The 14,750-nt window shown below is 40.1% G+C and overlaps 2 protein-coding genes across 4 annotated transcripts in view; one reads left to right on the top strand and one right to left on the bottom strand.

The window, feature by feature from the left end:
* IFT22 (intraflagellar transport 22) overlaps positions 1-2,142 on the top strand; it is a 100,328-nt gene extending 98,186 nt beyond the window's left edge. Inside the window, exon 5 of the mRNA XM_085649869.1 lies at positions 1,002-2,142. Within this exon, the coding sequence (XP_085505995.1) occupies positions 1,002-1,150 (149 nt within the window). The 3' untranslated portion in view covers positions 1,151-2,142. The remainder of the gene's footprint in view (positions 1-1,001) is intronic.
* Positions 2,143-7,422: 5,280 nt separating this feature from the next.
* The window catches only part of NOS2 (nitric oxide synthase 2), a 60,336-nt gene continuing 53,008 nt past the window's right edge, over positions 7,423-14,750 (bottom strand). For all 3 annotated transcript variants that reach the window (XM_085649866.1, XM_085649867.1, XM_085649868.1), the window contains 3 exons: positions 14,220-14,368; positions 13,266-13,460; positions 7,423-9,820 (listed from right to left, as the gene is read on the bottom strand). In XM_085649866.1, the coding sequence (XP_085505992.1) occupies positions 9,752-9,820; positions 13,266-13,460; positions 14,220-14,368 (413 nt within the window). In that variant the 3' untranslated portion in view covers positions 7,423-9,751. The remainder of the gene's footprint in view (positions 9,821-13,265; positions 13,461-14,219; positions 14,369-14,750) is intronic.

The raw sequence follows: 14,750 nt of genomic DNA, 5'->3' as shown, positions 1-14,750 counted from the left end.
TATTAGACAGAGGTATTCTATGGGTTACATTCCCAGCAGCAAACTCAACAAGGCTGTTTCACAATTGTACTGCAGCTGAAGTAGAAAACAACTACACACCATGGAGAAGAAGTATTAAGCAATGTCATCAACCCATTTTAGAGATTCTGAATTTTTTCAAACCACATACCTATACCTACAAATAGTGGCAATTTCTGGTGTTCTTCGTATTACAAACGTTTCCAAGAGTAAGCATGAAGATGTACACAAGTAATACATTCCCATGCATACTTATCCTCCTCCATATTTACCCCTGAGGACTAGCGGTGGGTGGACAGTTCTGAGAAGCAAATATAGCAGATTTGTTCCTTGGGTTATTAAACGTGTTTGTGTTTGTCTCTTCATCTGGAAAATATATCTGTGGATGGAAAAACCCGTACCACCACAGCTCCATGAATTTTGGAGGGTGCAGTCTTTGCAATCTTGGAAACACTTGGTTTATCCTTTTTTTTTTTAACTTTGTTCTCAGGTTGGCAATAGACATGCACAGTTTTGGTGAATGCTGACAAATAGGGGACTTTGTGGGACCTGCAGCCATTTTGCACGACCACCCCTCTCTTTGAAACTCCTCCTTTTCTAGTCCAAATTGTAACATTATAATTACAGGACAAACTGCTGTGTTAAAGGATTTTCAGCTGTTGGAAATCACATCTTCAAATATAAGTCTCCGCAGTTATTCGTTCTGGGAACCAGGCCGTGGGAAAATAGAAAGGCATATAGTTCTTTGTACGGCTAATTTACACGTTAGTGTGCACAAATATTTGACAATCAAGCGCTCAGTGACTCTAATTACACATACACATCTGTGCCATCCTATGTAACCTCCAATGATACGCTTTCACCACCTGTTAGGATAAGTTTGAAGTCTTGAAAGCCACAGTACATATTCATTGCTCGTAAACACGATATGGACAGTTATTTGGTATTACATCCCCTCTAATTGATGTCTCTTTCATTTGAAGCACCCTCGTTGACCAAGCTTAGACTTGCACACTCCAACCTGGACGAAGAGCCTGAGGATGTCCGAATGGAGTTTCTAAAGTTCTTGGAAGGAGTGATCAACTCGATGTCTGAAAGCAGAGACCGCGAAGAGATGTCCATCATCACCTAAAGGTGCTGGAGGCCTCACAGGAGAGCTGATGGTGATGACGCGAAGCGCAGCCCTTCTGCAAAGAAGGCTACTCATGTTGCGACACAATCTGTCACCGCTGCTGTCTTGGACACTGACAGACAGCTAATGTGTGATCGATGAACGAGAATCCAAACTCTTGTTCCATGAATCTCTTGGGTACCTCTTGTTAGGAATGAGTGGTGGAAATATCACCGAACATTAATAAGCAACTCGTTTTATTGCCCCCCCCCTATACTCACTTTGTTGGACTCGTTCAGTCAGTGCAACGTCAGTCGTTTTTTCTGCCAACTTGGCTGAACTCAACAAATGGATTCAATATAAACACGTTGGTATTTTTGTTTGTAGTTTTGCTACTAAGGAGTTGGGCATAGGCAGACTCTAGAGGTGCGGCACTGTCCTTTATACTGCTATACGTTCACGGGTCTTGGATTCAGTGTGCAGTATAGTTCATAGTTGTCATGCTGTGGATCTCTGAGTAAGTCTTCTGTGCCAGGCCACTTTCATTTGTAGGGTAACCAAAGCAAATTGTCTCACATAGATTCCTCAAAAATGGGTCATTTGATTAATTTGTGCCACCGTACTCTGTGGTGAACGTGTGCTGGTTGCTCCTAGTTGTACTGATGGAGGCAGCACAGTAGAACTGCATATTCTTTTAAAATAACGCCGTTAGCAAACCGTGACAAAGTCTTTGTCATGCTGTGGATAGAGCAGGGACATTGTGGAGACGTGTCACGGTTATAATGCAGCACTGACTGTCTAAGCAGTCATATTAGTGAAATGGCTGCTGAGCTCAGCTTCCATTTTGTAACTTCTTGAATTTTCTGCTTTGATTCACCTAGTTTAAAACTCCTAAAGCTCAAAATAAGTTTCACTATTTTTGTGTCCCACTATCTGTATGAAATGCATATCGGATTCCTAAACGTGAATGCTCTTTTGGGATTTACAGTTTTTATTAAAATATGTAAATTTTCTAATTTGTGTCTTATTGGCTCATCTTTACGTGCAACCAAAGCAACAAATGCCATGTGATATCAGTGTTAAAATAATATCTCAAATTATGTAATCTCAAGACAAACAAATCATTCAGTTTTTAAATGATTTTAAAATGTTCATGTTACTAAATAATCTTTTTACTGGTAGCATTGAGTACTTTTTCATGTCATTATTCTTGCACTTGTGCATGCGCACAGGGCCGGTTTTAGGGCGGTGCGACCGGTGCCTCAGCACCAGGTGCTGACTCTTCAAGGGGGCGCCGTGCTTGGAAGTATTTTATGGTTTTTTAAAAGCACCGGCTGCTGCATTGCTGGCCTCCTGCAGTTTTCATACAATAAAAATGTCAAGATAACTACGGTGATTAATGTTCTTCCTGGAGAGAGAATGAGTTTTGTCTAGTGGAAGTTTTAACTCATTTTATGGTAGCACAGAGGGCTAATATGCCTGCAGCAAAGAATGTGTACCATGTAGATCCGATAATTTAAATAGGTCAGTAATTTTGTCAGAGAGATCCTTTTGTTACTAACAGTGTAGATGTTAAAATCCTAACATGGAACAGTGAGCTAATAACTGTAAAAGAGCTGCATGCAAACTGCAAGGTATAGATTACAGCATTATAATTTTCTCCTCCATCTTTCATTAATCTAATGTTTCAAAAAAGGTTCATTTCGGTAAACAAAAAAAACTCATTATTATTAAATGTAACCCCAAACCATGGGGTAATGGTTAAGATTCTGAGTCTTTGCTACTTCAGACCAAGCACTCTTAAACTAAAATGTCTACCAGTATGGATGGCATGTGATTCACATTATAGTTTTCTGGCTTATGGAACATTTCCTATACACTAATTTACACACCTTTGACTGATTGTCTCTGTGTAATATGTGTGTGATGTAAAGTGCTCCGACACCCTACATTGGTATAGAAGGCACTATTTAACTAATTAAAAAATATATCTGAGAGCGAGTGGTTACGGAGACTTGAGGGGGCACTGTTAAATGATGGTAGTGAGGGAGTCTGTGGGGGGCGCCAACAAACATTGTCGCACAGGGCTCCACCAGTGCTAAAGCCGGCCCTGTGCGCACTACTGTGTGGAAGCGATCTTACAGTTTTATATACATTATAATGTAGATGGAGATGCTCTTTCCTGTAGCTTGCCGCAATACAGTGCTCCCAAGTAAGGTTCAAATAAATAAGGAACATCTATGGATGTTTTTGTTTGGCTTGCGGTGCCAGTGTACCTCCTTGAGAACAATGGCGCCGCACTAATCTACCTGTTTGTATCCCAGTACACGCAGCCGCATATAGCTAGCAGCTTTAAGTTCTGGCACTATCCATACATATAAAAGCTTCAGTTGTATCATCTTGATGCTGTCGCCTCAAGGGTTTTGTGCCTGCGCCATTGCAAGGGGCAAACCTGGACGACACTTGTGCGGCCTATGCAATGAAAAGGCCCATATTTCAATGATAAAAAGGCATGGCTACTTTCAAACGACCAACTTAACTTGATGTAAGGATCTGCCACAGTGTAGGAAATTTGAAGTGCCTTTCCTTGTGAGTGGTTAGAGTTAAGCCGATGAGGGTTGCATGTTTGATTTTAGGCTGCAACAGTTAATCACACTTTGTCCCTTTTTGGCAGTCTGGAGACTTTCGCTAGCACTCTGCAATGATGTGTTTAGAAGTCAAGTCAATCTGGTGCCTGTGCTATGAGTTAATCTTTGCCTCTTTTAGTTCTCGCTGCGGAAGAACCCTTTTTCCTTCAACTGTTCGTTGAGGGATTGTGATTGCACCCTAATGTTGATAATCCTATGCACCATTGTTATGGTGCAAGCCAGACCAAGGCCAGGAGCCTTTCTATCTATTCATGCTGATTCTGGTATAGATGCCTTGATCACATGTTCATTTGTTCTTTTATGCCTAGGAAGATGCACATACTTTGCGAATGATTGTCTTCTAAAAATCCGTCTGCTTGTAACATTGGCCCTTTTTGAGCCTTCCTCAAAAATGGATTTGGCTGTAAAAAGCAGATTGCAAAGACCTGTGTAATGCTCAAGGTTCAAATCAGTGTCCGTTAAATATGGGTGTCCGGCTAGGAGGTCGTCCATATTGACGCTATCAGAGGGAAAGTAGGTATTAGGGATAGCAAATCTCTGGCTTCATGCTTTGAATCGTGGCAGGAATGAGAAACTGTCCCACATGGGTCTGAGACACAAGGCTGGCTTTCAATCAGGAAGTGTCTTGAGCGTACCTTTGCATGATGTCCAGGTGTGCATCACGTGATATGGCGCACAATGGCGGCTGTGTGGTCCTTCAGGAGGGCTCTGTCACCATCGCACAATCGCTTCTAGGAAGCACCGCATCTTGACTGCAGAAAATATTGTAACCTTTTGTTTCGGAGCAGGAATTTTCTGGGATTTGTAAGTTTGTGATACTTATCAGAAATACCTTGGCCCATGCTTTCAAAAGGCCTTGTCTGCCACAGTGCTGAGAAGAACATTCCTTCGGTCCTTGTGTTGGAACTATGCTAAGCTTGCATGTGGGATCCTGCAGGGTCACGGCGTTCCTGCAGGTTTCCCAGGATGACAGCGATCTCCGCTGTAAGGATTGCTCATTGGAGATCAGTGCAGACTCTCTGCAGCTCTCAAGGGACAAGGGGCTTGGCAGCAGGCAGGAGTGGGAGCTGTGGGTTGCACAAGGCAATCTGCTACCTGGAGAGCACACAAGGAAGTGCCCGCTTGAGTACAATTATGTTATGTTGCTTGACGTTAATAGCAAAAGTTTGATGCATGTTTGAAACTAGTTAATCAAGAGTTGAGGGTATATTGATATTACAGGACATTTACAAGATTTGGTATTAGAACCATCTAACCTGTCCATTTTCGTTATCTGGTCTAAAAATTCAGGTGTGTGTTGGATACAGCTTGCCAGTACTAAAAAAAAATTGAAACTAGGGATTCCGTGGTGCTTGGTCACCCTTTTTGTCAAAGGACTTGAATAATAATTGCTAAATTTAATTTTCCTGTTAAAAATTATGACGTTCGCACACCCAGTCTCTGTAAACAGTCCTAGTACCACTGCCACAAACTACTCTCCCAGTGCTTCAAGCCCAAATGACAGCTGTGACTGAAGTTCTCCTGACTCTTTCAAAAGGGTTCGTTCTCTGCAGTTTGTCTTACACAAGTGCCTTCCCCTCTTCTTTTCAAAATCTTCCCAGACCTTCTCTCCCCTTCCCCATTATATTATCCCAAAGTCTGCCCTTGGCGCAGAGTATAGTCTCACATCCATATACTTGTATAATTTCCACAGCACATTTAGTAAAAGACCGATGGATTCAGTGGTAAAGCTATTCCAATATACATGAGGAGAGGAGTTTCTGGCTTCGATCCATTTCCGCGGTTCCTCCTCCGACCCTCTTTATTGTTTGGTGTGGATAGTACTGAATAACCCAGTTAGCAACATCTCACTACAAAGTTTGCTTCTGGAGACTTTTGGTTGCATCCAGATGCATCCAGATGCTCACATTTATCCTTACATAGTCCTTACAAGCGTTTGTCCAATAAGGGTGAACTTGAACTGATGGTGACTCACATTAGAACAATATTTGCTGGATTTGTACTCAACCCAATATTATCCCCAGGATTCCTGGGCATTTGACACATTTTGTAACTGAGTTACTACCCCTATGACGTGGGTATTTCTCATTTTAGCCTCAATTATTTTACAGCAGGCTTATTAACTCTTGGAGCCTGCCTAGTGAGCTAATTTTGAATGAAGACCTGCTATATGATGACTTGCTTTGTCCTTAATGGACAAACAATAAAATGTTTTACATTTGGAAAAACAGATTTTTGGAAATTGGATATCTGAATTTCTCAAAGATTTAATTACCTGAACTGCATCAACATAGTGATTTGATCAGACCCTGGAAAGGAAGAAATATTTCTGGGTTATTTGTATTTCTATGTGGATGGGATGTTGCCTAACAGTACGAACTGTACTGATTTCCATATAATGAGCCGCTCTTTGTAGTTGCACAGTGAAAAAAACCAATGCACTCGAATGAACCCCAGAGTAATTACCAGTGCCTGAGTTTAAACATTCCATCCGTCACTTTTTTGTTTTACTTTGTATTAGTATAGAGGAATTTTCTGACCAAGGCACTTATCAGCAATTCTAGACCTAAGCCGACAAATATCATTGTCTGGTAAAATCCATGTTCTCAGCACTGGTCAGCACTGATAAGTATTGGCTGGTTAGAACAATTGTCTACTGAAGCTTAGTCAGAGTTCCACCAAACTCGGTTTCCTAATCAGAAATATATAAATAAATTTGAGGCGTTTTAAGGCACAATTTTGGAAATGTATAAGTAATAAATATTACTTTTTTGCCTGATATAGACAGTAGGACATGGTCAATTCTGGTTGTTCTATGGTGTTTTTGTATATGTCCAAGGGTAGAAAATACAGTTTAGACAAGTGTGTTAAATATTTGAAGAAAATAAATGATTTAGGGAGGGCACGCTTCACAAATGAATTAATATTGCTGAAACAGATTTGTGGTTCGTATACTGCCAAGAATGAATTGGCTCCCCTTGAGGAATTTTATAAGAATCTCAGTCTAGTATTCTATTAATACTGACCTACTCATTCCAAGCAATATTTTTGAAGAACCATTTCCTATTAGTTTGCAAGGAATACTAGCCATGCAATGCTGACCTGCTTTCCTGTTGGCTATGAATGGGTTAATAGGATTAGCGCTAAAATTTATTTGGTTAGGCCAGGAGTGAGAATAGTATTAGGATTTATGTTTTCTGAAAGTTTGGTATCCCACAACAAGCATTGTGGTTCCACGGAGACCTTTCACCAATCAAAACTGAAATGAACGTGTTGATTTGCCGTAACTGACAGTGTGACAGACATGTAGAGAAAATTCCCTTCGAATGACTACCGGCGAGTGATAATAGTACCATTGGAAGCAATTAGGAGTTCTGGGATAGGCCCGAAGAGAAAATAAAGTGTGAACGGCACCAGCGCAATCTGAGTTTTTTTTTTATGTCTGTACTCTGTAATCAGGATAACTTCTGAAAGCAGGATTCAACATGATGACCATCCTATGGAGATTTGAAAATTTGATGAGCTAAATTTCATCTGTTGCAAGTGATATGCAATTTATCCAAAGGTTTGATGCTCGACCATTTCTAAATTACCAACAATACGATGGCAGTTTATATACATCACATACAGTTAAGACTTTCTCAATTGTTTTAAAATATATTTATTTAAATCCATTCATGATATAATTAAATCCTTCAACTATCAGTACAGGAAGACGTGTACCAAATTATTGATAGTGTTGCAGTGAAGCACATTACAAGAAATTGTACATTTCGTGATCCATAACGGGAGGATGTTTTAGATTAATCCAGGTCTGTCTCATTGATTATGAATACATTTTTTTTTTGTCTCAAGTATTTGGGCTCATGATGAATGCACTGTTTTCAAGTGATTCGAGCAGGTAACAGCACTTTTCAGCATTCCTGGGAGGAACAAAGTGAGCGACAGCTTTTGAAATAAACAGTCAAGCAATATGAAGTTAACTACATGACACTCAAAGCTATCTTTTCTCTTTGACAAAGTCCTCCTTTTAAGCAGTTCAGGATCTGTATTCCAAGGGCTGTGAGCTGCCCGGGCTTAATGAAAGAAAGCAACTGGTGCAAACGGTGTCAGATGGCTCTGTCCATGAATATCAATGAAGACAAAAAACTCCCAGCAAATCCGCTGTTCTTGTGAGATGGTGATGTGTGGACGCCTTCCAAGCAGCACTGAGAACCAACTTAGAAAGCGTGTCTTCAAGCAAGTCGTTTAACGCCAGGTAGTAGTGTTACTGGACCAGCCAGTATCCCACACCTCTCAAGGCTTTTGCTCAGTCGGGCACTGTACAGCGCATACATATTCAAGTTATCTAATAACAAACAAACATAATTCTTTCCAAAAGTGAAAAAGAAAAGGCTGTAGAAGGAGAAATATTTCCAATGGATAATTCAATGCATATCTTAGATTGTTTTTTTGTTGGAAATCTTTTCGACCACTAATATATTAGGTAATCTGTAGTGTCTGTTTCTGATAGAACCTCTTGTGGAAGAAATGTCGTGTTATGTTTTACATGAGGGTGCTGGTGTTTCAACAGTAGTACAATAACTGTTGTAGTAGAAACATAATCCAATAGTGCCCTACAAATTAAAGTTATGTGTAGTATACGATCTGTTTTAGTACAGATCCGAACAATGCAGAATTTACACTATTATTTTTTTAGATTTGCACCATGGGAATTTTTAAAGGAAATTCGAAGAGAGTCTATTCCTAGGAGTTGGTGGCTAAGCTACAGGGACTTGCCTGCTTGAAAATCTCGTTGCCAGGGGTTGACCATTCATCTAGAAACTTTGACCTAGAAAAGAGGGTGTCGTTCTCCAAAAGTGCTAGAATCAGAATGGGAGCTCTCGCTCACTAACCTGAGAGAGAGAGCTCTTCTATGATTAGTCAATGAATGGGGCTGTCTGATTGAATGCTGCAGAGCGTGAGTTAACCAATCTTTGAGCTTGCGTTTTAAGACTGGAAAAAGCTAAAACTTTTGCAAAAATAGGAGTTAAGAAGTGAGAGACTCCGTAGATTGGAGAATGTTACAAAAAGAACTTACTTTATTTCTGTATAGGTCTACATGGCCTCCAGAGTAGTAATTAATTGACTGGTGGCCAGTTATTTTCCCTTGAAAAACTCACACCTTCTCCATTCGCCCACAGTTGACTCCTATTTAAGTTTCTGCTCTGCCTTACTATTGACTACCATTTTTTCCTAAAAGTCATTGAATCTAAAAATTGTAAACTTTCAAATGTTCAAAGCATGGACTTGCAATCGTTTTAGAAATGGTGATTTTTTATTTCCTCTACTAAAAAAGGAGTTTAAAAAACCTAGAGGACAATTGTGCTATTTGTATCGGATTCGTACACGAAAAGGAAGTAATTCTGCACTTAAGTCTGGAGTTTCAAGGCACAGTAAATGTGTGGGGGACAAAGTATGAAATGATGTATGGACATGTCGGTATGACTGTCTGTAGTAAGGTTTCCTGCAGTCCATTTCCATTGTATATACGAGTGTGTCTGAGAGCATTGCTACCAAAGAAACCGAACAGAAAGAACATAAGAAACTGTGCAAATATACCTCGGGATAATGTATAAATTAACAAAAATATAAATACATTCATTACAATTTGAAGTAACAATATTACCTACATCACAAAAAGGAATCTATTTAAATAAATGTTTAGCTCTACAGTACATTGTGTATGCTTTTAGCACACTTTCTTTAGTTTAAATCCTTTTGTCAAAATATAAGCTCACAATAAATAGAATGATTGTACTTTCAGCCCTTCATCAGCACTAAATAAAGATATACAATATATATTTATATATGTACATATAAAAATAGTTTTATATTACAAAGATTTTGTAAAAAGCTATGTACATGTGCCAGTAATGGACAAATGTCCTAAATGTTTTTCAAAAGGGTGCCAATACGGCAAGATGGGCGTTGTCTAATGCGTGTTACTTTCATCAGTCCGAAATGCCGCTCCAAAAATGTCTTCATGATACCGCAACTGGCTCTGCAAATTTAAAGACAAAATTATTGTTTTAACCAGCTGTGGTGACTGCATTTTCAAATTATTGTTGAATACTGCTGTAAAAAAAAACTAATGTTGAAAGGTACCTATCCACACCACCTTTCTTTGTTTATGAACTTTTTCTCTATATTTACAAACATTTTACTCTTCTTTCAGGCCATGTAGTACTTTTATCGTACTTTTTGCAGTGCCTCTATACTAAAAGTCCATGGGATACTATTACTATTTTCTCTATTTAACTTAAAAATTATATCAAAAACACATTTGGTTTAAAAAAAACTTGATAAATATTGGTATGAAAAAACATAATGGTTCAATACAAACCTGTGCAATTGTGTTAAATAGCAAACCTAAATTACATACTGATTAAGAGCACTAACCAAACCTATCTCGGCCTGCAGACAATAACAGCTGGTAATTTCCTTCCCCGCAATAATGTGGAGTGGGTAATTAAAAAATATTTAATTGCTGTGTAAATCCTCCACCTTGCCCTTCCCACTTCCACCAGAGACGTTTTAAGACCTTAACAAAGGGGGCAATTGCCTACGGCCACAAGCTTATAAGGCCCCCATGGGAAAGTGAACTTCCTCTCTATCTCAAATCAGTTTATTTCTTCATCTTCAACCTTTTATGCAGTGGTTCCCAAACTTTTTAGAACCACAAGATGGTTACATAATTCACTTTAAAAACTCCTCTCACTTTGCAATTGGAGAAAGAAAAGTAAGCACCAATCTCAAATGTAGCAATTTGTCAGAAGACACAAAGCCTTTCATTCAACCCCTGTATTAGAAACACCAAATGTGAAAGATAAACACAAAATTAAATGCATCTTTATTTATTGCCAGTAAAGTTGCGACCCGCCAAAAATCGGCTCACAGTTTGAGAAACACGGCTTTAATACATAACGAGACTTGAATTAGCAGAAAATTGGTAATAAAATGCAAAACTGTTCTGGAAAGGGGACCCAGAACTTATGTCGCCCAGCACTCCCAAAATCCTTACGATGACACTGCCAACCACTGCTCCCTCCGCGTTGAATGCAGCTCACTGTGCAATGGGAGATAAACACCTCCTCTGTACAGTGCCAGCAGCGCTCTCGCACTGTGATGGTCCCTCCCTTTCCTTTGTATAGTGGGAGTGTAAGGCCCAATAGGGAAAAATTACAAATTTCTGTTCTTTTTTCTTCTAATTTTCGATGGTTGTAAGTGCTTGCATTCTTCAAAGGGATGGATGGTTCGGCACGGCGTGCTAGAGCAGCTTGTGCTAGAAGGGGTGGAGCTGTGGCGCTGAAACAGTATAAAGGAGTCATCTATGGCCTCTCCCACGGTCTGCTAAATTCAACATTGGTTGGGGGAGGGTAGGGTGGCAATAAGGCAGCAGAGCACACCCAGGGCTCAATTTGAGCCGGTGGGGAAACACCACCCTAATTTTTGGGGACCTGCACTTATTTTTCTCCCTCAGACATTTACTGAGACCAAGAGAGGAAAAAACCACACAAATTGCAGTGATGGAGGACCAGAAAACGGAAAAACTTTCACAAAGGGAGAAAGCAGGAACCTGCAAGAGTGAGATAAAGGGGCCAAGTGCGTCTGGTAGAGGCTCGAGGTCAGGGAGCTAGCTTCACAGGACTATAATGTTATTCATAGCCAGTAAGGAGAACATTCTGATTGTCTGCTGGCTCCCAACATTCGAATCATGACGCTAATAAATGTTTGAGCTTGGCCTTCTCATATGGGGCTGTTCGGGTGCTTTTTAACGTCTGCCCAGGAAACCTATCCTACAACAGCATGCCCAAGTGACATTGTTAGTTCAGTTAAAAGATGGCAAACAGTACATGAGGTAAGTTTTCTTTATTCATGGGATAGGGGAGGTTTCTATGTGATGACCTATTGTGCATTTGATAGCAAAATCCCAGGAAGCCATTATCAACAATATGCGTGTTAATAATTTATTTAGTTTTACAAATGAATTGCCAATCTTGAGAGGTGTTCTAGAGTGTCTCATAGGTCCAGGGGAAATACCCAGATGCTGCAATATTATCTCAGTTATGAAATGTTGTTTTAGTACAGTTTTGAGAGAATTTGGCTCCTTAATGGACAATAATTCGAGGCAATAACATCACAAGATTTTACGTGCTAACTACTTGCTGTTTGCAAGCTTTATATGATTTTCCTGACCTCATGTGATTTTACCAGATTATTACAATTAAACACAGCCGTAGAAACATGCAGTAATTTAATTGAATTAACAAAATTGAGAGCTTCAGATTCACATGTTGGCTTATATGGCTTTAAAGGCACTTTTGTGCAAGGAAGCTCATTCCAAACAGCATTTGTTACGATAGTGTTTGGACACCTAGCCTTCCAAGATTACTGTGTGTGTAACAGCCCTTCAATTGTTCTGTATTTAAAATGGCTGCCTACCAAGTCTCGAGCAATTATGGCGTCCCTGGTGCACATGCGCATGTGGAGTACAAATGATCAGCCATCTTTACACAACCCATGCTCTGGTTGACGCTTATGCTTGGATTTGTATTATTATATAAATACAATGGTTCTGTCGGGAGTTTCTAATTTCTTTAGGGTGTTCAAAATATATATACATTACATGTAACAAGTCTCAGACGAATGAGGAAAGAAACACACACCAATAGGAAATTTCAATTTGGTAATTTAAAGGAATAAAGAGTATTATGGGCTGTCGTAATACATAAATTCAAATGAAAAAGCAAAATATTAGTGACTTGTGGTGATAAAGTGACATGTGGTGATAAATGATATAGACAATATATTTCATATGCGGCAAAGTGAATATGTAAAAGGGAGGACTACAATTTTTGTTTTTGTCTTTATAGTTTTTCACATACACTTTGCGATCCTTTGTGAATTAATTTGTGATCAGAAGCGTTTTGTAGACATATAATGTCATTAGATTTCGGTGTTATAGATACTAACATTTTGTAGTTACCACTCTCTTACCTTATTACATATTGTACTCCACACTCTTAATAGGAGCCCAATTGATGGTCTATTTGTTATTGGGCCTTGAACCTGATGACTTGTGTTATAATGTTAGCTTTCTAATTCTGTGGTATTTGAGTGTTATCACCCAGAACTTTCGTAGGGAAGAGCATGTGGTAAAGTGAAAGGAGACAGCACTGATGCAGCAGAAAAAGAAGAAAGGCGTTGTGGGCAATGTCAACCATTAATCAATGCAAATCATTAGTCAACATCTCAGGCTGCTAGGGTCTCAATGTACTGACCTCGGAAGGCTGCGAGGCAGAATGAACCTGGCAGATTACACACAGGTTACTATAGCGGCTGCTTTACTAGCACAATTATTGGGTTGATAAGAATTAGCAAACTATAGATATCACGTCAAAGGTAAAAAGGGTTTTCTGTAGTGTGTACAGCAGAATGTCTAGTACCTTTAATTTGGAAAAGTAGTCTTCCACCTGCTCTTCGGTGAGCTTCAGCTTCTGACCAATGACTTCCTTCAAGACAGCACCAACCTCCCGCGCCATCCGTACGTCCCCGCAGATGTACAGGTGACCCTGCTCCTCGTGCACGATCCGAATGACCTCCTCCTTGAGCTGGCTTCGTAGAATGTCCTGCACGTAAACCTGAAAGTAAAATATGAGTAGTTAATCTGGTGTTTTGTGGTAATGTAGCTACTTGTCCTGATTTGCTAGTACTGCCTGCACCACGCTGGCCTAGAAAATCACCCTTCACAGAGTAGACCACTATGGTGGTGCCTCCTGCTTGTTTTGTGTATAGTCACGGTGTTAGGTCATCAAGTCTGGGTGTAAAAGACAGGGCGGCCAGGCCTGGTGATACACGTACTTATCATTAATCTACCAGGACTGTTTTATGTAGTCAGTGGTGATCGTAAGATTTTGACATTCACATTCTTATGATAATGTTACAAATACACTGTGAGCATGCACCATGCACGCTCCTATGTTGTTATTTGCATTCTTATGAATATGTTACAAATACACTGTAAGCGTGCTCCATGCACGCTCCTATGTTATTTGCATTCTTATGATTATGTTACGAGTACACTGTGAGAATGCTCCATGCACGCTCCTATGTTATTTGCATTCTTATGATTGTTATGAGCACAGTGTGAGCATGCTCCATGCATGCTCCTATGTTATTTGCATTCTTATTATTATGTTACAAGTACACTGTGCGCATGCTCCATGCACACTCCTATGTTGTTATTTGCATTATGATTATGTTACGAGTACACTGTGCGCATGCTCCATGCACACTCGCTGCCCAGTTACTGAAGCTCAGATGACCACAGACCTCTGGATTACTGGCCCTTCTATTGCTATTAGCCCCCCTTGTAGTTGGTACTGAGAAGCCTGTCTTACTTTAGGTTTCCCAGGCTCCCTGGAGTACGCGGTGTACACTGCTTTCAGTACGCCCTTCTGTCTCATTTCCTCGGTCTCGTCTTTGTAGAGGTGATCCAGTCCAGCTTGGCGGCATCCGAACACCAGGACCATTCCTTGCGCCTTCACACCTGCAATGGGGAAGTACACTTTATGTGATGGGGCAGTTTCACATTCGACATATTCTACAAGGCGCACATAGCAGAGCCAGGTGTTCACACACATACATCAGTTGGGTTCTTGATTACGGCTGGAGATTAGCTAAAGGACTATTTTTATGGATTTAATTGGTGTAAATGTGAATGTTTATATGGTTATTGAATGGCATCTCACTTGATCCATGCCATCAATGAAAAATGTTTTAATGATGAGAACTTCTGCCTTTGAACAAATGAAGGGCTGCCTTTGTGCTGCGAAATAATGTACAAGAGGCTGGTCTATGAATATTGTCTAGCGCATAGCCAGGCATCCCCCTGCATGCTGTCAGAGCTGATGTAAACTCCAGGCAATAAG

Source organism: Triturus cristatus, chromosome 3_2 (assembly GCF_964204655.1).
Source record: "Triturus cristatus chromosome 3_2, aTriCri1.1, whole genome shotgun sequence".
NCBI classification, from domain to species: Eukaryota; Metazoa; Chordata; class Amphibia; order Caudata; family Salamandridae; genus Triturus; species Triturus cristatus.
This window is presented reverse-complemented; position numbering and strand designations above follow the sequence as displayed.